At 43.7% G+C, this 23,466-nt stretch overlaps 1 protein-coding gene across 1 annotated transcript in view; it reads left to right on the top strand.

The window, feature by feature from the left end:
* Positions 1-23,466, top strand: part of FLVCR1 (FLVCR heme transporter 1) — a 70,019-nt gene that overhangs the window by 30,871 nt on the left and 15,682 nt on the right. Inside the window, exons 3-4 of the mRNA XM_040351464.1 lie at positions 18,583-18,723; positions 21,873-21,940. Coding sequence (XP_040207398.1) covers positions 18,583-18,723; positions 21,873-21,940 — 209 coding nt within the window. The remainder of the gene's footprint in view (positions 1-18,582; positions 18,724-21,872; positions 21,941-23,466) is intronic.

Here is a 23,466-nt window from a genome sequence, read left to right as displayed (position 1 = left end):
TTTGGGGAAAAAATTACACCTTTTTTAATTAAAAAATAAGACAACAGTAAAGTTATCCCCATTTTTTTAAATATTATGAAAGATAATGTTACGCCGAGTAAATTCATACCCAACATGTAACACTTCAAAATTGCGTCCGCTCGTGGAATGCCGACAAACTTTTTCCCTTTAAAATCTTCATAGGTGACGTTTAAAAAAAATCTACAGGTTGCATGTTTTGAGTTACAGAGGAGGTCTAGGGCTAGAATTATTGCTCTCGCTCTACCAATCGCGGCGATACCTCACATGTGTGGTTTAAACACCGTTTACATATGCGGGCCCTGCTCACGTATGTGTTCGCTTCTGCGCGCAAGCTTGTCGGGACGGGGCGCGTTTTCTGGCTCCTAACTTTTTTAGCTGGCTCCTAGATTCCAAGCAAATTTGTCAAACCCTGCACAAAGCACTTGCTCCCATATTTACGCCGGCGTAACCCCGCGTGATTCAAAGTAGCAAGGCAGTGGGCGTGTGGTATTATAATGAAGCGTGACCCCATGTAAATGCATGGCCGAACGAACGGCGCATGCTCAGAATCACGTTGAATTTACTCCCTAAGATACGCCGGGTCCATTCATGCGACGTGAACGTAACCTACGCCCAGCCCCATTCACGTACGACTTGCGTAAACGACGTAAAATACGACGGCTGTTCCGACGTCCATACCTTAACATGACTTACCCCTGCTTTATGAGGGGTAAACTTACGCCGGACGTACGCCTTACGTAAACGGAGTAGCTTACTGCGATGGGCGCAAGTACGTTCGTGAATCGTCGTATCTAGCTCGTTTACATATTTGACGCGTAATTCAACGGAAGCGCCCCTAGCGGCCAGCGTAAATATGCACCCAAGATACGACGGCGTAGGAGACTTACGTCGGTCGTATCTTGCCAAAATTCAGGCGTATCTGCTTTCCTGAATAAGAGTATAGATACGACGGCGCACATTTGGACTTACGACGGCGTATCTGGAGATACATCGTCGTAAGTCCTTTCTGAATCCGGGCCATGATGTATAGGCAAGTAGGGTGCATCAAATAAGCGGTATTAAAAAAAATAGGTTAAAGCCCATGTTTAGCTTTAAAATAAATAATAATATAATCGGCACAAGGGATGCTACATACCTTCAGTAGGATGTTGTGCTGCTTTGTTGTCCTTTAGAGTAAATATTTCACCTCTGATGCCCCCCACCTCCACGACCGTTGTAATCTTTTGTTGTTGTGGGGTTAATACAGCTATATTACAGCTTCTACCCCCTCCCTTCTTTATTTATTTTATTAAATTTTTACATCAAAATTCACAAAATTCCACCACCAAAAAATCAAAAGGGGGGGGGGGGGGATTAATAGAATCTTTTACACTATTGCACAGTTCGTCATTTTACAGACCTATATTCGATCAACAATCCCCTAAGTGAGCCCCATTAGTGCTTTATATCCCAAGATTATTCACACACATCAAGCAAAGTACCTAAAAATAAAAGGGAATAAGAATATTTCTCTTTCACGTATGAATGAAGGACAGGTGGATGGATGATGGCTCCTCCCCCTCCATTTAGAGATCCTATTTCGTTCATAGATGCTTTAGTATGGCTTATTTAAATGGAGCAGCTAGGTGGAAAGGAATGTATATTCAGGATCTCTTGATGAGAGCCTCTGATAGCTTTTTAACTCTAAGCCCTGCACACCGGCAGATTATAGTGCTTGGGGGGGGGGGGGGGGCACCAGAGGAGGAAGATTTCATCTAAAGGAGGATACAGCAGCACAAGGGATGCATCTTGCTGAAGGTAAGCAACGTGCCTAGTGCTGTTTGTTTTTGTTTCGCTTAAAAAAAAAAAAAAAGTTATACTGCGGCAGGTTTGGCTAGAAGCCGATTAACCCGCAAAAACGTTTGTTATAATAGGAAGTCGGATAACTTTTGAGGAGATCCATGTTCTTATAGGGGAACAATGTGTGCATATAAGGGTAGGAGCTGGACCTTGGCTGTTTTCCAGTAAGGTCGGTCGTACACGGGTTCAAATCTCAGCCGATCCAGCTGAAACCGGCCAAGTTGAGCCGTTCAAGTGCAGACTGAATTTACCAAGTTGATCGATCGACTTGGGTACGATCAGCCTGCCTCATTTGCTTGCGATCACCGCAAGCAGCTGCCAGCGATGATCACTGTCTTCTCCCGGCAGGGATGGCTTCCCCTACCAACATTCAACATTTGTGGGATGTTAGAATTTGTACTTCAAGCAAGACCTATCCAAATATATCAAGCTTCTCCTTTTTGTGTGTGTTTGCTCAAAGCATTTCACCCACACTCATACCACAAATACAGGTGTGTGTGTGTGTGTGTGTGTGTGTGATTTTTGTTGCGTTTGCTTGTTGGGTCATACAGTAAACTGAGATGTTGCCTGGGAAAATATGTGAGTTTAATCCTTTCATGAGATGACTAACCGCTCATACATTTTCATAGAACTGCAGGCTACAAAGCAAGTTGCATAAGAAAGTGAAAGGATTTAATTTGCTATACACCCTTTTAAACCTCTTCCTTCTTTTTTTTTTTTTTTTTTTATTCAATTCTGAAGAAATGATATGCACAATATGCCACTGACCATGTACCTTAAAGCAGAGTTCCAGCCTTGATCGGCTTTCGGCTTCATGGCCGGGCACGAACTGTGCATGCGTGAGTTGCGCTGCGCTCCCGGAATGGGACAGGCGATCTCCTGGGACCTGTCACGTGTCCCAGGAGATTGCCTAGAGGGAGGGGCTGCCAAGGGGCAGAGGAGTCGTCGTCTAGGCAGTCTCTAGGTGGAAGTAGGAAGTGGGACAGGAAGTCTCGCTCCTACCGAAGCCCCCACTCCCCCCCCCCAAAAAAATTACACGCCATATGTGGCATGTAAGGGGGGGCGAGGAGTGCTTAAAGCGGAAGTTCCACTAGCTTTTCTTGATGCCGTCTTTTGGTGCTATACTTGCAGCTGTAGAAAAGCAACCTTTATTAAAGGCTTAGTCCTTGTTTTAGACCAGGTTACATGTTGCACCCAAATAATGTGAAGCATGGTCACATACAGCAGTGGTTCTCAACCACAGGCCATGTTTTGGGAATTTCTCTATGAAATGGCTGTCCAAAATACCAAGCCATTGACTCTGATTTAAAGCACCTGTGCAAGATTGATTGATTTTTGAGCTTAGTTAGGCGCCAAATGCCCACTGTAAAGTGAGCGCTTAGACGCTCACTTTACAGTGGGCATTTGGCGCCTAACTAAGCTCAAAAATCAAAGATAAAGGAAGACCTGAAAACATGGCCTGTTGAGGGCGTACTTGAGGACTGAGGGTGAGAACCACTGACCTGCACCATCCCCAAAACCCAGACCTCTGCCCCACTACCTGAATTGCGGGGTGCTTCTTCTTGCAGCATTTCCTACATGTCCTATTTGCCACAGTAGCAGAGGGACTGTGTAACACTCGCTTCCAATCCCTCTTCAGCATTTTATGCTGCTCTGTAGTCCAGCTGCACTATAACAGATCTTTACCTCCGATATGGACCTGAGGCTGGGGGAATCCATTGAATGCACCTGTACATTGCATTGTACCTTTGACACCGTTCTCAGGGGTGCAGTGCTCTGCAGGCTTCATTCCAAAAATTATAAATGCCCTTTAATCATTATTGCAGGTACTTGTATAGCACTGTCATTGTACACAGAGCTTGCATATACTGTATATTGTACATTCACATCAGTCCCTGCCCTCAAGGAGCTTACAGTCCAAGGTCCCTAACAGCATGTCTTTGGGATGTGGGAGGAAACCGGTGTACCTGGAGGAATCCCTAGCAGGCGCAGAGACAACATTCTGTACAGGTAGTACTGTGGTTGAGATTCAAAGCAGCGACCTTAAGCCGGCCAAAGATGGTTCAACTCTTGGCTGGTTTAGCAGGGACTGGCTGAGATTCAAACCATGTATGAGCAGACTGAATGCATCCAAGTTGATCCATTAAATAACTTGGGTACAACCAGCCTGTCATATTGTTGGTGGCTCCCCTATCAGGAGAACACAATAGCTCTGCGGCAGGGATTTCCCCATCAGCACTAACTGACCGTGGTTACAGGAAAGAAAATCGCTCAATCTATGGCCGGATTAAGTGCTACTGGGCAGAAGTGCTAACCACACTGTGCTGCCTTAGATTAGATCATTAGATTAGTGTTGCTGCATTTAATTCTTCTTGCAAAAGGTGGCCTTTAGTGTCTCTGCCCCTGACCTCTCCATTCAGTCCTCTGAGATCCGGCCTCATAACTGTCACACACTTCAACACTTAAAACTGGGTGAGATCCCACTCTCTGGGGTCTTGCGCAAGCGGCTGAATTTCATCATAAAACATTTTAGGACATTTCACCGATTGTGAAATGTCTTTGCTCTTGAACCTAAAGTGCCATTGGGGTTTATTTAAATGAACGTCAAAAAGCTTTCGAGAGATTTAAAAAAAAAAAACTAAAAGGTTTTCTCCCTTTTTAAGACCTAAAAGTTCTCAAAATCGAACCAAACTAATCTGGTCACTTATAATGGTGTTGTGTAAATGTAATTGTGGTGTGTGTTTTTTTTTACAATTCAGAATGACAAAGCCTGATGGGTCATTACTATATTTGTGGTAAGCAGGGTAAGGAATCGTTTCAGAGGGGACCAGCACAGTATGAAGGGTGTATGCAGACTTGGGGCACATTCATGCCGGATAATGCACATACCGTATATACTCGAGTATAAGCTGAGTTTTTCAGCACATTTTGTTTTTGTGCTGAAATTTGCCACCCTCACCTTTTTGCGCCTGATCTCCCGGAGTTTGGGGACCCGATGCCGACCGTAGGTCCCTTGGACCCCAAACTTGGCACACTCTCTTCCTCTACAAGTGTACAAAGTTTGTTGTCCATGGGACCTACGGCCGGGGAGCACCGATTTTTTTTTTTTTTTTTTTTTTTTTTTTTTTTTTTTTTTTTTTCTTTCCCTGAGCACCTTCTTCCACATGTTTTCTGTGTCCCCCATGTGGCTTCTTGCAAACTGCAAAACGGGACTTCTTATGGCTTTCTTTCAGCAATGTCTTTCTTCTTGCCACATTTCCATAAGGCCAGATTTGTGAAGTCCATGACTAAGGCCCCATACACACGGGAGGATTTATCCGCGGATACGGTCCAGCGGACAGTTTCCACGGATAAATCCTCTCGAGGATTTCCGCGGATTTCTATGCGATGGAGTGTACACACCATCGCATTGAAATCTGCGCCGAAATCCTCTGGCGATGACGTGTCGCGCCGTTGCCGCGATTATGATGCTGCGACGTGCGCGACGCTGTCATATAAGGAATTCCACGCATGCGGGGGATCCCTTCGGACGAATGGATCCGGTGAGTCTATACAGACCAGCGGATCCAACGCGTTTTACGAAAATAGCCGATCTGGGACTCGGCTATATACGGCGCCTGCGCAGTCAGCTCTGCACGACTCCTAATCTGTGCGCAGGTGCCGTATGGCGCCGTGTCCCAGATCGGCTTTTTTCGGAACGCGTGATGCGCCTTTTCCGCACGTCAATCATCTACGCCTCTTCATAGGAACGCCTATTCCCCGCGGGAGAAGAAAAGAAAATTAACTATATAACGGTATGTACAGCGATTTAAAAAAAATAAATAAATACCAGCATACTGTAGCTGACGCAAGTATGCTGCATGTAATGGTACATAGATGTTTTTTAGGGTGAACCTCCGCTTTAAGGCAATTGGGTTCCACTAGATTTTGGTTGGGGGTATCGGAGTAAAGGGGACTGAATACAAATGCACGCCACACTTTTCACATATTTATTTGTAAAAAAAACTTCACAATTATGTGCCACTTTGTGTTGGTCTATCGCATAAGATCCCATTAAAATACATTTGCGATTTTGGTTGTAAAATAACAAAATGTGGAACATTTCAAGGGGTATGAATACTTTTTCAAGGCACAGTAGGGAAGTATGGAGTTCTTTACTTTTAGCAGGGTTGTTGGAATAGGTGTAGAATGGAAGTGGGATCGGGTTTAAAGCGGGGGTTCACCCTCAGAGAGCACATTTTCCCCTTAGATTCCTGCTCGTTTTCTCTAGGGGAATCGGCTATTTGTTTTAAAATATGTGCAGTACTTACCCGTTTACAAGATGCATCTTCTCCGTCGCTTCCGGGTATGGGCTGCGGGAATGGGCGTTCCTTCTTGATTGACAGTCTTCCGAGAGGCTTCCGACGGTCGCATCAATCGCGTCACGATTTTCCGAAAGAAGCCGAACGTCGGTGCGCAGTATAGAGCCGCACCGACGTTCGGCTTCTTTCGGCTACGAGTGACGCGATGGATGCGACCGTCGGAAGCCTGTCAATCAAGAAGTAACGCCCAGTCCCGCAGCCCATACCCGGAAGCGACGGAAGAAGATGCATCTCGAAAACGGGTAAGTACGGATCATATTTTAAAACAAATAGCCGATTCCCCTAGACCGAACGAGCAGGAATCTAAGGGGAGAAAAAAAAAAAATGTATAAATGGGTGAACTCCCGCTTTAAGTAAGCTCAGCAGTTATAGAATTTGCTGTTTCACGTTGACACTGTTAAGCAATGTGCTCAGTTATATGAGGTCAGCCAGCTATACTTGTAACAAGCCCAATGTAAACACTGCACTGCGTGACGCAAGCTGTTGTAGCTGTTGTATATTGCAGGTGAATGCCCTGCATGATCCCAGAATACTGTCAGAGGTCAGGGTGTGTTTTCTTGGATAAAAGCCGCCTTTACTGTGAATGTATAGCAATGTGTCACTTTCTGTGCAAGATAAATAAACCCATCTTTATGTGGTGTATTTACTAAACTTCAGAAACAACAGTACAGCATTTATTCAGGGGGAAGTATTGACTCTGACAGTCCTGGCTATTTGTATAGCTGTTTTGAGTTATGTGTACCTGGGGTTTGCATGGTCCTCTTGTGTTTTGGGTTTCCTCCCTCAATCAGAAAATGTATTGGCAGCTATAAACCTAAATTGCCCCTAGTGTGTTATCAGTGGGTACAGTACCATGTACTCTGCATGCTGCATAATGTGCCTGCATTGTATAAATACATTATGTACATAAGAAAAAAATCCAGTAGAATCTAATCTGACAATAGAAGCTTTACCACTGGTACTTTCCTGTATATACGCCTGCGGTACCAGGCCAGTTTTCAGTGCTGTGATAGTTTGACTGATGTACTCATCATGCAACACCGTACCCAAATCAATTTTTACAAAAAAGTTTTTAACCACCTGCTGACCAGGCCTTTCCTGGAGCTTTTTGATTACCGTATATACTCGAGTATAAGCCATACTCGAGTGACCTGATCTTATACTCGAGTGACCTGATCTTATACTCGAGTGACCTGATCTTATACTCGAGTGACCTGATCTCTTACTCGAGCGACCTGATCTCATACTCGAGCGACCTGATCTCATACTCGAGCGACCTGATCTCATACTCGAGCGACCTGATCTCATACTCGAGCGACCTGATCTCATACTCGAGCGACCTGATCTCATACTCGAGCGACCTGATCTCATACTCGAGCGACCTGATCTCATACTCGAGCGACCTGATCTCATACTCGAGCGACCTGATCTCATACTCGAGCGACCTGATCTCATACTCGAGCGACCTGATCTCATACTCGAGCGACCTGATCTTCCGGACTTTGGGGACCCGATGCCGACTCTAGGTCCCCTGGACTCCAAACTTGTCCGGGGTACCTACGGCCATAGGTCCCCCGATTTTATTTATTTTTTCAAAGCCGGGCACCGATTCCATAGACTCCCATGTTAAACGGTCATTTCTCTGGTGACTTTGGGGACCCGGTACTGGCCGGTCGTAGGTCCCCTGAACATGTAGCCCCATTTCTCCTCTACAAGTGTGCAAATTTTGTTGTCTGGGGGACCTATGGCTGGGGAGCATTGATTTTTCAAAGCCGGGCTCCCCTTTTATAGACTCCCATGTTAAACGTCAGTCTAGTCATGGACACAGTGAGGCATGCAGATGGACACCCTAGGCTTATACTCGAGTCAATACGTTTTCCCATTTTTTATTTTTGTGTTAAAATTAGGTGCCTCGGCTTATATTCGGGTCGACATATTCTCGAGTATATACGGTATATTTAGTATTTGCTGGTAATTTACTTACAACCTCCAAATTTAGTATTTTTTTTTTCTAGCAGAGACCCTAGATAATAGAATGGCAATTGTTGCAATACTTTAGACTAATGCACCTCACTAACCGATCCGTGACTGCTGCTGCTTTTTTCTGCCAATCCCTCCACTGGCTTCCCCTACCCCACCGTGTAAAATTCTAAATGCTAACCAATACCATACAAGGCCGTTCACAACATCGCCCCCATCTACATCACCAACCTTCTCTGCAGATATCGCCCAAATCGTCCCCTCCAAAGAAAAAGAGCCGCTGCTCCAGGTGTATGATGATAACCTGAGGTGGAATATCTCGTAGAGTGCCAGCCCCGGCCCACCTCTGTGGGAAACTTGTAAGAAAAGAAATGGCTGCACATCCAGGAATTCCGATTGCCTTTTATTGTTCAAAGTGATAACACCAAAGACACCAACATGAGGTCAGGTAGACGCGTTTCACACAAACATCTTGTGCTTAATCATTACAAATTATCAAATATCATTGTAATGATTAAGCACAAGATGTTTGTGTGAAACGCATCTACGTGACCTCGTGTTGGTGTTGTCACTTTGAACAATAAAATGCAGATGGAATTCCTGGATGTGCAGCCATTTATTTTCTTACAAATCGTCCCCTCCGCTCCTTCCAGGACCTCCTTCTCTCTAGCTCCCTTGTTACCTCCTCCCATGCTTGCCTTCAGGACTTCTCCAGAGCCTCTACCATCCTCTGGAACTCCCTGCCCCAGTATGTCTGATCAGCCCCTACCCTGTCCATCTTTTAGGAGATCCTTGAAAACTCTTTTATTCAGGGATGCCTATCCTACACCCACCTAACAACTGTCCCTGAGCCACCCCCATCAAATCATTCTCTGCAGCTATTGCCTTTTGTACCACTACCCCCTCCCTTTAGAATGCCCTCCTGTACCTATTGTACTGTAATTGTGTTGCCCCCCCTATACATTTTAAAGCGATGCGTAAACTGTTGGCGCTATATAAATCGTGTATAATAATAATGGCACATTTTTTTTCACAGCAGTCTTTCAAACACAATTTTGTGGGGAAAGAATACACTTTTCTTGAATTAACAGAACTCTAAAGTTGGCCCATTTTTTTTTATTTGAATAATGTGAAACATGTTATGCCAAGTAAATGCATATCTAAAATTTCATGTGCCCGCTCGTGGAATGGCGCCAAACTAGGGTACCTAAAAAAAAATCTCCATAGGCAACTCTTTAAAAAAAATGTTTACAGGTTATCTGTCCTAGAGCTACAAAGATGTCTAGTAGAATTATTGCTCTCACTCTACTGATCACAGCGATACTTCACATGTGTGGTTTGAACACCGTTTCCATATGCGGGCATGACTTGCGTATGTGCTCGCTTCTGCACGCGAGCACGGAGTGATTGGGTTTTTTTTTTTTTTTTGTAGTTTATTTTTTACGTTTTTATTTTTACACTGTCCTTGTCCCTCGACTTTCTGCCTACCCATCCATCGGATCGTTTCTGATGGCTCCGGTAAACGCGGAAATGACCAGAAAGCGGGTGAGGGGCAACTCTTCTGCGACCCTTAAACATGAACCCGTGGCGACTCCGTCGCCAGAATCACTTTCTAGCACATGCCGAATCGCTCACAATTTTTTTTTATATAAGGGTTATGGCCAGGGGCGTAACTAGAAATCACAGGGCCCCATAGCAAAATGTTGTATGGGGCCCCCCCTCCAAAAAAAATGAACTAATGCCATTGAACAACAGCTCAGGTCAGGTAATGAACACTCACCCCAGTGCAGCGGGCTCCTCCGGTCATCCTCATCCCCCTCCTCTTCATTGGTGCAGTCAGTGGCAGATTTCAGACTTGCCCGATCGCTCCTCCGCTGCCCTGATCTGAACTCTCCTGAGTCCCGCTTCAGCGCCGAGCGGGGATCTCAGTGTTGTGATGTGGCGGCGGCTGCGGGATTGGAAACTCCCGCCTTCTGGAGCCGGCGGCACGTATGATGGACATCATATGTTCTGCAGGCTCCAGAAGGCGGGACCTGTGACTCGGCAGATCAGATCGCTTCCTGCTCGCCGGTGTTCGTGGCTAAATAGTGTATGGTGCCCTTTTTGAGACTCGGGGCTTTTCAGGGGCACATTCGGGGCTCCAGCCCCCCTAACCCGGGCCTAACGACGCCTCTGCTCGGGACACGGTCGGGCTCGCGGGGCTGGGAGCCGGATTACATTCTTCATCCTCACCAGTGTTGCCAACCCCCTGAAGTGAAATTTACTGACAAGGATGCCAAAATTTACGAACGACACCAATTTTTTACTGGCACTGCAAAAAACTACCTAAAATTACTGTTTTCAGTGCTAAATAGTGCAAGTAAAATGTTTGAACTATAAACATGTAGCTAGTACTATTAGCAATGTGTTTAAGTTAAACAAAAGTCAAAAAACATATTTCTCCATTTACATGAAAGTCAGGTTACTATAACCCTACCAGCACTGGGTTCCCCCCTTACATCAGAGTCTGCAGGATTCCCCCTTACAGTAAAAGGGAACTCTTATGTAAAGGGGAACGCTGCAGATCATGATCTAAGGGGGAACTCTGATGTGGGGGGAGGGGCGCTGGTGACCAGAGACCACCTTATATCAGAGTCCACTGCATTCCCTTTACATCAGAGTTCCCACTTACATCAGGGTCTGCAGGAACATTCTTCTGCTGACCACCAATGCAAGGAACATTATTCGCACAGACCACCAATGTAAGGAGCATTCTTTCTGCTGACAACCAATGCAAGGAATATTCTTTCTGGTGACCACCAATGCAAGGAACATTCTTTCTGGTGACCACCAATGCAAAGAACATTCTTTCTGGTGACCACCAATGCAAAGAACATTCTTTCTGGTGACCACCAATGCAAAGAACATTCTTTCTGGTGACCACCAACGTAAGGAACATTATTCGCACAGACCCCCAATGTAAGGAGCATTCTTTCTGCTGACCACCTATGTAAGGAACATTATTCGCACAGACCACCAATGTAAGGAGCATTCTTTCTGCTGACCACCTATGTAAGGAACATTATTCGCACAGACCACCAATGCAAGGGACAATTTTTTCTGGTGACCACCAATGTAAGGAACATTATTCGCACAGACCACCAATGTAAGAAACATTCTTTCTGGGGACCACCAATGCAAGGAACATTCTTTCTGGGGACCACCAATGTAGGGAACATTATTCGCACAGACCACCAATGCAAGGGACAATTTTTTATGGCGACCACCAATGTAGGGAACATTCTTTCTGCTGACCACTAATGTAAGGGACATTCTTCTCACTGATGGTTCTTTTTGTCCAAGTGTACAGATATATCAGTGTTGTATACAAGGAATAGCTCTCAATATACAGATATCAGTGTCAGGGAAAACTCTCAGTGTATAGATGTCAGTTATACATAGGGAATAACACTTAGTGCTATTCCTTATGTGTTACACTGACATCTATACACTGAGAGTTTTCCCTGACACTGATATCTGTATATTGAGAGCTATTCCTTGTATACAACACTGATATATCTGTACACTTCGACACTCAGTGTACAGATATCCGTGTGTCAGGGAATAGCTCCTGGTAGATGGGCACTGGGGAAGAAGGAACACTTAGCCTGGCTGATGATCACAGACATGCTGTGATTACACACTGACCTGCTGCCACACACAAGACTCCACTGTGTCTTCCCTCTCCAGCCTCCAGCTCTCTCACTGGCTTTCCCCCGCGGCATGGATGTATACTGTGGCCCCGCCCCTCTGCTGAATTCCCTAGGAGGATAGGTGGCCAGAGCGCCTGTCATTGTATTAATCCTCATGGCTCCATGATCGCTCTGTAATCCTGGCCAGCACCTACATACAGCCTCATCATCTGCAGGCAAGGTTGACATCACTCACTACCTCTGCGGTGCACAAACGTTCCTAATTTTGCATAATAAACTGTGGGCACATCCAGGGGCAGACTGAGCAGCTCATGGGGCCCCCCTGACTCTGGGGTCCTCGGTTTCTGCCCGACTGATCAGTCCGCCCCTGTACCGGACTGTTGGGAAAAAAAAAAAAAATTAACAAAAAAAAAAAACGGACGGTTAGCAACACAGATCCTCACCGGGCCCCTCTCGGCTGCGGGCCCCATAGCGCCCGCGTGGGTCGCTATGGCGGTAGTTCCGCCACTGGTTATGGCAGCTATCTGCTACCATAACCTCAGTATTAAATGTCAAAGTAATGACGTATATATACTGTGAGCGGTTGGCAAGTCATAGAGTTCTTTTTGTGCTATATATTATTTTTATATAAGAGAAAAAAAGGTTTTCTATCCTTTTTCTTACAAATCATAAAAAATATCAATGCCAGGACATCATGAACCCCCAATGGCTTTTTTTCCCCCCAAAGTAGACACCCCAAGGTGATCTCTGTTTTTTTTTTTTTTTTGTTTTTTTTAACACAATTTTTGGAAGATGAAGAAACCTGCTGATTGAGGCAGTTAAAACATAGGATTTTAATAATGCACTGTATCTAGTGTACAATTTCAAAGTGTAATACTACCAAAAATAAAAAGTGTGTGTGTGTGTGTGTGTGTGTGTGTGTGTGTGTTTACCATTTTAGTTTGCTCTGGTCCAGTCACATCATCCCCCTGTGTCAGTCAGGCGGCTGCAGGAGAGGGGAGGAAGTGCTTAACAATGTCTGTCGATTTTCCCAGAGCTGTAATGCCAATCATAGGCTCTCATGTCCCAGCCATTGGGAAGACAGAGCTGCAGTTCCGGTGACCGGACCAGAGGAGTTAAAAAAAAAAAAAGGGGGGGAATACAGATTTTTTAAAAAATTTTAATACAGGTTAGGCAGGGCATGTAGTGGGGTGGAGGGGGGGGCATTATTAAACAGAATATGCTGCCCCTCCCTCCCTTCCTTCATGCTCCTGTACTGGCTCTGTACCTTGTGATCGCTGTGACAACCAATCACAGCAATCACAAATGTATACACTATTACTGTTTTACGTTTTGGGAGCACTTTCCTTCCTCTCGCAGTGGAAAAAGGGGAGGGCTTGCAAGTGTAAACAATAATAGTGTTTACATTTGTGATTGGCTGTTACAGCGATCACAAGGCACAGAGTTCCACTGATTGATTGGCTCTTTGCATTTTGTCTGTGGTCAGCGCTGTCTGACGGCGCGATTTTATAGGCATTGTAATAAACATCATGCCACCAACCTGTCCTTTTAAATCTCAGTGGTAGGCAAGATTACAATTTTTTTTTTTTTTTTCATCCTTTGTAATCAACGGACAGAAGCTGAAGGTGGAACTTTATTTGATGAAAGAGAATATATATATATATATATATATATATATATATATATATATATATATATATATATATATATATATATATATATATATATATATATTTTTTTCCCACTTTAACGGTTTGTTTTTGCCAGTCTGTCTAAATTCTCACTATTTTTTACTCCGAATTTTGACATTGCAACTTCCTGTGTCAAAAGAGGGCTGTGCAATTAGTGGTGATATGGTAAGGAATGAATGGTAGGTAGTTTATCTGCAAGTCTTCATGAATAGTCCTGCTATAAATCCTTATCAGGGAGCAGAATTTTTTTTTCAAAACTGGAGGAAAGGAAAAGTATTGTGATCCATGATGGCCAATCAGAGGCTAGCTTTTATTTTCTAACCAATAGCATTGAAAGTGAAACTTTCTACAGGCAGCAAGCACTTGTCAAATTCTGTAGTCTTCATCCCTCACTCTCTAATGATTGGTGCGCTAAAAACCAGCGCTGAGGAGCAATGACAATGTTCTATCATTTTTAGTTTTCATGCACAGATGACATTTATCCTGGAACAGTGGAAATTTCCACATGGATCCTTGGATGTCTGTGTTTATTACAGGATGGAAAATTCCGGCAGCCTCTTGGCTCTTTATTATTTTTGTATTTGTATGAAGTAGGTGTATCGGTGATAGTCGGATTCAGTGAAAAAGAAAACCTGTTTTACTGATTTGTATGTTAGACCCGGCCACAAATGCATTTTAACGAAATTATTATTATTCACAATTAACATAGTGCTTACAGTTTGCGCAACTCTCTGCAATGTAGGGGGGGGGGGGAGCAGGGGACAGTGTAATTACAATACAGTTGGAATAGGAGGGCCCTGCTCATGGAGCTTACAATCTAAAGAGAGGGGGAGGTGGTACAAAAGGTAATAGCTGCGGGGATGATGTAATGGAGGTGACTCGGGTACAGTTCTTAGGTGGAGGCAGGGTAGGCTTCCATGAATAGATGAGTTTTCAGGGATCGCCTAAAGGCAGACAAGGTAGGGGCTGGCCAGACATACTGGGGCAGAAAGTTCCAGAGGATGGGAGAAGTCCTGGAGGCGTTCATGTGAGGAGGTAACAAGGGAGTTAGAGGGCAGGAGATCTTGAAACAAGTGGCGAGGACAATTTAGGTGACCTCTGCAGATGAGGCTGATGATGTAGCTGGGGGCTATGTTGTGGTTCGTATTTCATTTTATACAGTGGGGTAGTATAAGCCAGTGAAGAGATTGGCAGAGGGGAGCAGCAGTCACAGATCGGTTAGTAAGGTGTATTGGTCTAGTATCAGCATTCATAATAGCCTGTGTAAAGGTAGGCCAGTGAGGAGAGAGCTGCAGTGATATGTGAGGAGATTGAGGGGGTAAGTTGAGAGCGATAGATCAGGGTGTCATCAGCATAGAGGTGGTATTGAAGGTCAAACTGACCAAGTGAAGAGGTATAGGGAGAATAGGAGTGGTCCAAGGATGGAGCCTTGTGGTACCACAACAGAAAGAGGAGCGGAGGAGATTGTGTTGTATGTTACACTGAAAGTGCACAGAGGTAGGTAGGAGGAGAACCACTTATTGGTAATCTCTTCTTTGTACAAAGCAGATTTTATACACTTTAACAGAATGGTAAGAGGGTCTCTTTTTATAGCCGGTTCACACAGGGGCGACCTTTCAGGTGACTCAGCCGCCTGACAAGTCGCCGTCCGCTCTATTCAAGGGAATCGTTGATGCGGCGTGCTGACGTCATCGCGTACTGTGCCAGTCCCGGGAAGCTACGGGCTGTGATCGAGAGCCGGCCGGCTTGTTTTTACAAATTGTATCGCCTATATACATCTACCTAATTGTAAGTGCAATTTTAAACTTTTTAATAAATACATTTTTATGTGTTACACCAGGGCTCGACAAATCCCGGGCGCCAGGTCGCCATGGCGACTAGAAATAGGGTCCTGGCGACTGAGCTGGCACCATCTGGTGGTGAGCCGTTGGTATTACAAGTTATTACCACCAGATGTGTAAGATGGCGCCATCTGGTGGTGGCCGTTGGTATTACAAGTTAAGCATTACAAGTTAAACAGCAATTCTAATGTAATTTTTCACTATTTTCACTGCCATCTTCTTCCCTCTAATTAGAACCCCCAAACATTATATATATTTGTTATCCTAACACCCTAGAGAATAAAATGGCGATCGTTGCAATACTTTCTGTCACGCCGTATTTGCACAGCGGTCTTACAAGCGCACTGTTTTGGGAAAAAATTACACTTTTTTTTTAATTAAAAAATAAGACAACAGTAAAGTTATCCCCATTTTTTTAATATTATGAAAGTTAATGTTACGCCGAGTAAATTGATACCCAACATGTCACGCTTCAAAATTACGTCCGCTCGTGGAATGGCGACAAACTTTTACCCTTTAAAATCTCCATAGGCGACGTTTTAAAAAATCTACAGGTTGCATGTTTTGAGTTAGAGGAGGTCTAGGGCTAGAATTATTGCTCTCGCTCTACCAATCGCGGCGATATCTCGCATGTGTGGTTTTGAACACCGTTTACATATGCGGTCGCTGCTCACGTATGTATTCGCTTCTGCGCGCAAGCTCGTCGGGACGGGGTGCGTTTTCTGGCTCCTAACTTTTTTTAGCTGGCTCCTAGATTCCAAGCAAATTTGTCAACCCCTGGGTTACACTATGGAAGTGTTTTATTGTTCCACATGGGCCATCTTGACACCTGCTGAGGTTGTCGTGTGAGCTGAACATTTGTGAAAATCCTTTCCGCTGAGACAGAGACCCAGGGCTAGGAAATAAGCCACAAAGCATGTGTGATCTCTTTTAACCAAGGGATCATACAGTCTGGTAAGCGGCTAGTACCTGGTGGTGGAGGATTCCTTTACTTATTCACTCTTTCCTGGGTTTTATTCACATGTCATCGTGGACTCTCATTTAAGAATTCTACATCTTTTTGGAGATCCCCTTCTGTTTGGAACTTTACCTTTTGCTGTGGACATTTCAGCGTGTTTACATTATTTAGGGGCAATTGGCCCGCAATTTTAATCGCATATATAATCAATGATTGTGTAGTGAGCACAAGGTAACATACATGTGTGTGTATTTTCATTGGAGTTTAGTGGAGGAGACAGGAGATAGTTTCCTCTACTTACATTTCTGATTTTTTTATGTATATACACAATCACATCTTAAATTTTTTTTATTTTTTTTTGCGCAGGTTTAAATTTTTTCTGTTATTCCCCTTTTATACTTACCTGAGCCTGATCTCAAATCCAGCGATGTGCATGAGAGCACCGAGACTCCCGGGTCTCCTCACACAGCAGCGGGAGTCATTGGCTTCTGCTGCTGTCAATTACAGCCAATGAGGAGAGAGCAGGGCCGAGCTGTGCTCTGTGTGTGAATGGACAATGTCCCTTCACAGGAGTCCTGCTTGAAGGCGAGCCTACTTGAGTGCCCCCATAGCAAGAGGCTTGCTACTCTGGGCACTGGGTGGGGTGGGGAAGACCTAAAAAGAGGAGGATCGGGGCTGCTCTGTACAAAACCATTACATAGAGCAGGTAAGTATAACGTGTTTGTTATTTGAAAATATAAAAAAAATTGCCTTTTAGTGTTACTTCAAATGATCAGATTTGGTTCTATCCACGACTAGGCAAATCTGTTAAAAATTGGGTTGTTGTGCCCAGTCAATCAAGCTAAATCCCTTTTAAGCCAGCGATGAAGTTTTTTTTTATTTTTTTGTATATTTTTTTTTTTTTTTTTTTTTTAAAGTATCGTTTGGTCAGGCTTTTTTAAGCCCCTTGGATTTGGTAACTTCTATCCTTCTTGATAATAAATTAAGTTTTGTTATTGTTGGCAAAGAGTAAATGGAGAACTCTGCGCTATGGTAATGTAAAATATATTAACCACTTGAGACCCGCGCTATTGACAAAAGACGTCAACAGCGCGGCTCTCAAGTGCCAAGTGGACATCTTTGGACGTCATTTAAAGTGCATTACCCACGCGCGCCTCTGGGGGGCGCGCAGCGGGTAAACACTGTCCCGGCGCATCGCTGAAGAGCCGATGCGTGTACCTGGCGGCCGCGATGTCCACCGGGTACACGTGATCGTCGGTAACACAGCAGGACGTGGAGCTCTGTTTGTAAACACAGAGCTTCACATGCTGTCAGAGGAGAGGAGACCGATCTGTGTCTCTTGTACATAGGGACACAGAATCGGTCACCTCCCCCAGTCACCCCCCTCCCCCCACACAGTTAGAACACAACCAGGATACACATTTAACCCCTTCCTCACCCCCTAGTGTTAACCCCTTCCCTGCCAGTCACATTTATACAGTAATTGGTGCATTTTTATAGCTCTGATCGCTGTATAAATGTGAATGGTCCCAAATTTGTGTCTAAAGTGTCCGATACGTCCGCCGCAATATCGCAGTCCCAATAAAAATCGCAGATCACCGCCATTACTAGTAAAAAAAAAAATCATAAAAAAAAATCATAATTCTGTTCCCCATTTTGTATTTTGCAAACCAGTCGCTTATTGCGCTTTTTTTTTACAAAAATACGTCAAAATACGTATCAGCCTTAACTGAGAAAAAAAATAGTTTTTTTTAAAAAAAAATTGGGATATTTATTATAGCAACAAGTAAAATATATATATATTTTTTTTAAATTGTCACACTTTTTTTTTTTTTTTTTTTTTTGTTTTGTTATGTTTATACCGCAAAAAATAAAAACCGCAGAGGTGATCAAATACCACCAAAATAAAGCTCTATTTGTGGGGAAAAAAGGATGTCAATTTTGTTTGGGAGCCACGTCGCACGACCGCGCAAATGTCAGTTAAAGCGACGCAGTGCCGGAAGCTGAAATTTCGCCTGGGCACGAAGGGGGTTTATGTGCCCAGTAAGCAAGTGGTTAAGGAAGCTGCTCCCCTAAAGTGGTGTGAAAACAACTTTACATCCCCCATTTTGTTGGCAAAGCAAAAAGAATATGATTGTATACTCAATAAGACATATCTACTGTAACGTTTCATCTGACCAGCTTGTTGATTTATTTCAGTCTTTAAAGAGAAGCCGAAGATCCCCCCCAGCCAATCGCAAGCCGTTCTGAAGGACAGCTCAGCTGAAGAGTACTCCTACAAGGTCTCCATCGTTAATCTCTTCAAAAATGTTCCCTTTGTTCTTCTTCTGATTAGTTATGGTAAGATGCAGTTCTATCATGGACTCTCCATCTATCACTGCTGCACTATCATTGGTCTCCATTGTTTATCCAGTCTACTTTTTTGTTTTTCTTGAAAGATACAGCACAGTAGTAAAACCAGCAACCACTCCGAGTTCAGCTTTCGTTTTGGAATGCATTTTCTGATAAATGTTCTCGGAATGGTTTGCTGTACACAAACTCTACAGTTTGCTGCTGAATGCACATAAATACGCACATTAGGTAATATCTGGCTATTCCTGCAGAATAGTAGGACATTCATATTAATTGACAACGTTTAGCTGACATTTCGGGTTAAAAGATCTTGATTGAAAGGGGAAGGGTGTTATTCGTAACCCAGTTGAGTCCTATTATACAAAGCTTTAGCACCAGGGTTAGGATCTTTGTTACCTTTTGAAATACCATGTTTGATAAGATCCATTGGCCACCTTGCCTAATCTTTTTCTCCGTATTATTGAGAGGTGATTGTTGGGTGCTACTGATTGAGGAAGTGGTGTACTCCTCCCCCTGTAGAAACTATTTTATTCTTTACCTGGAACTAGCAAAGGATCTCATTCCTTTCGCTCTCCTTTTTTGAGTTGTGTTTCTTGTTTTAAAAAATGAGAAGGGAGAACACAGGACATAACTGGGAGGAGCCACATTGTTCTGTGCAGGTATCTGCCCCTTATGCAAATATAGGAGAGGCCGGTGTGCTTCCAAACAATGTGTGACAAAAGTGCTCATCCATAAATATAAATAAGAAAGTGAGCAATTCAAATGGGGAAAAGTCAGTGAACTTCTTTCCTCAATGTGACGTAAAAACAAACTGGTGTTATCCTCCAATGTCCCACACCACAAGTATCTCAGCCTCTTACCGAACGCCATGATCTCTCTCACTCTCTCTATCTATATAGTAGGTCACTAGGCAGCTGGCCACCTTGGCATATACTTGTACCCAGATCTCACTCCACTTTAATGGCACCAAGCCAGTAGGGTCAAGAAACCAGCCAACAAACCACGATCCGCTTCACATAATCCTCAGCAATCCCATGGAAGAACCGAGGCATACCGTAAACATGCTAACACTACATCCTTTATTAAAATGACAGGTACTTATAAAATGGGTTTTGAGATTGACATGCATCACCTCGCCTTTTGCCATCAATGGCCATGATGTCACAGATTAGGCCCCACACATTAGGGACAGTAGCCTCTGCAGGGCCATTTATTTTATATTGTAATTGTCAGATACAATTACAGATTTAAAAAGTAATTGTTTTTTTACACTTTTGCATATTTGTAAGCCTATTATTATAACTGCAGGGTTTTTTAATAATAATAAAAAAAATTATATACAGTACAGACAAAGTTTGGACACACCTTCTCATTCAAAGAGTTGTCTTTATTTTCAGGACTATGAAAATTGTAGATTCACACTGAAGGCATCAAAACTATGAATTAACACATGTGGAATTATACATAACAAAAAAGTGTGAAACAACTGAAAATATATTTCATATTCTAGGTTCTTCAAAGTAGCCACCTTTTGCAGCAGACACATCTCTAGAACTGATAAGAGGAGACTGTGTGAATCAGGCCTTCATGGTAGAATATCTGCTAGGAAACCACTGCTAAAGAAAGGCAACAAGCAGAAGAGACTTGTTTGGGCTAAAGAACACAAGGAATGGACATTAGACCAGTGGAAATCTGTGCTTTGGTCTGATGAGTCCAAACTTGAGATCTTTGGCTCCAACCCCCGTGTCTTTGTGTGACGCAGAAAAGGTGAACGGATGGACTCTACATGCCTGGTTCCCACCGTGAAGCATGGAGGAGGAGGTGTGATGGTGTGGGGGTGCTCTGGTGACACTGTTAGGGATTTATTCAAAATTGAAGGCATACTGAACCAGCATGGCTACCACAGCATTTGCAGCGGCATGCTATTCCATCCGGTTTGCGTTTAGTTGGACCATCATTTATTTTTCAACAGGACAATGACCCCAAACACACCTCCAGGCTGTGTAAGGGCTATTTGACCAAGAAGGAGAGTGATGGGGTGCTGCGCCAGGTGACTACCTCTTGAAGCTCATCAAGAGAATGGCAAGAGTGTGCCAAGCAGTAATCAAAGCAAAAGGTGGCTACTTTGAAGAACCTAGAATATGAAATATATTTTCAGTTGTTTCACACGTTTTTGTTATGTATAATTCCACATGTGTTAATTCATAGTTTTGATGCCTTCAGTGTAAATATACAATTTTCATAGTCATGAAAATAAAGAAAATTGTCCAAAATGTCTTGGTATGCTGACGCCTTAAGAGTTCCTTTTCACTGGAACTAAGAGGCCAAGCCCAACCCCTGAAAAACAACCCCTCCACCAAATGGTTTGGAGGGGAGGCCCAATAATTTTGGCAGTATAGTGTGGATGAGTGAGTTTGGGGTGGAGGAACGTACATTCAGAGTATTTCGCCTATACAAGTAGGTCATAGAGTTATTGTAAGCCTGACACATGCACTGTCACTGCTAAATTTGTACTAGGCATCTTAGTCATTAGTGGGTTAATTAACCTTTTGGTTTTTAAGATGACCGAGTCTGTAGTAAAAATATATCAAATAAGTCAGAAGTATAATGTGTTTGCTTTACACGTGTATAAGACTGTGTGGCCACAGAGATCCATAATTGTTCATTTGCGCGGCTCAATAGGTTTCCCTGTCGGTATAGGGATAAAAACATGGAGGGGGGGGGGAGGAGAGATGGGAAAGAATAAAATGAGGTAGGAGGAATCGTCGGATTATCTCCACAAAACTTCTTGGAGCAAATTGGATCCAATAAACATGCAACACAGACAGGAGAAACACAAAGTGTAGCAGTAGTCATCAGACGGCCACATTGTACTATATATATATATACCAGGGTTTCTGTATTCTATAATCCATGAATAGAAGAGACCTGCAGGTTTGTACATGATATCTGTGAAATGCAATCCTGTAATCTCCCTGTAAGAGGAAGAAATGGGTGAGGATCGGTCCTTCATCTCTAGTGAATCATGTTCTCGGTATTTGCAGTGTCAAGTTCATTTTGTCTTCATCAGCCTTGGCTTTATCCATGGCAAAATATTTATTCAGGCATGAGATAAGAAATTGTTCTTTTTATTGCAGGGATCATGACCGGCTCCTTCTATTCTGTGTCCACGCTGCTAAACCAAATGATTACATTTCATTACGAGGTCAGTCTCCTTTACATCACTGTCAATATGAATGCCTGTGATCTGTATCGTGTGTCAGGGTTATTTTATGAAGAGCTCCAGTCTAAACAAGAGTTTCCTTATTTTGGAATTACAGAGCTGTTTGATTTTTTTTTTTTTATTTCTTATGAAGTCTGTTCACCAAAAACAGATTCCAGTTTTGGCCGATGCTGGAGAGGTAACCTGCACTGTGATAATCTGGATGTGCACACAAGCTTTGACCTTTTGAGGTGTCACTCTCCCTAATCGATTATTATTATTTTATATTATGGAGAATGTAACGGGAGGAGATAGAATACAGGTGGGAACAGCCTAGACTCGGGTGGACAGGAACGGTGTTGGGAAATGAGGCTGGGAGAGCTGAATGTTGAGTATCCAAGACACATAGGCCAACTTGTTGAATACAAGGCATTCTCTTATTGGACAAGGTTAATATCATGAATGATGACGCCACCCCCCTCTTCTTCACCTCATCCAATCAGAGATTGTCTTGTATTCATTCATGGTGGCAGGGCCAAGGGAGCTACCCTCTCACACAGAACACCAGCATGAATCTGGAAGAACGCCAACTACTACAGCGATTTCCAGCTTCTGTAGTGGGTCCCTCGGGTATGATGTTTTTTTTTTTTTTAAGCACACCACCTATGTTTGTCAGTTCCTCTCGTCTTAAATTAAGATTAGTTGCTTTGTTCCATTGATCTATCGTAGGCGGGTAAATTGATATCCATTTTTGTAATATAAGTTTGCGAGCCATATACATGGTTCTCATCCACATCATGTACATTTAAACTGGGAGGGTATCTTCCGGTATAATCCCTAGCGATGCAATCTGGACTGTTCCTGTGGCATGAACCAATCCTAAATCTTGAACTACAGCTCCCAGGAGTGTTGGCTGGCCTCCCATTTCAGTACCACTTACAAATCTAAAATATAGTGGCCACTGTGGCATGGGCGTCCGCTCCATAGGGCAAGGGAGGGCGTTTCCCCCCCTAGAAATCAGTGCCATAATTCTCAGGGAGAAAAACAGCGGGCAGGAAGCAAGGCGGCAGCAGCACATCAAATTCAATTAATCTCTCTCTCTCTCTCTCTCTCTCTCTCTCTCTCTCTCTCTCTCTCTCTCTCTCTCTCTCTCTCTCTCTCTCTCTCTCTCTCTCTCTCTCTCTCTCTCTCTCTCTCTCTCTCTCTCTCTCTCTCTCTCTCTCTCTCTCTCTCTCTCTCTCTCTCTCTCTCTCTCTCTCTCTCTCTCTCTCTCTCTCTCTCCTTCAGCTGAGGGGGAGATATACAGTACAGACAACCCGCGGCTCTCCTCTCCCTGTCAATGGGTTTCTGTCCAAAGTAAAATTCTAAATCTGGCCACATATTACATGCTCACAATAAACAAACCTATGTTGTATGTACAGTATTTGCCTTGCACTGCACTGGGAGCCTCACACTTGAAGTGACACTCTGCACCCATGACATACCAGTGTTGCCAGAGGCTAAAATGTGTCATTTTGATTTGTGCTTGG

This window comes from Rana temporaria, chromosome 4, assembly GCF_905171775.1.
Source record: "Rana temporaria chromosome 4, aRanTem1.1, whole genome shotgun sequence".
Lineage (NCBI taxonomy): Eukaryota > Metazoa > Chordata > Amphibia > Anura > Ranidae > Rana > Rana temporaria.
This window is presented reverse-complemented; position numbering and strand designations above follow the sequence as displayed.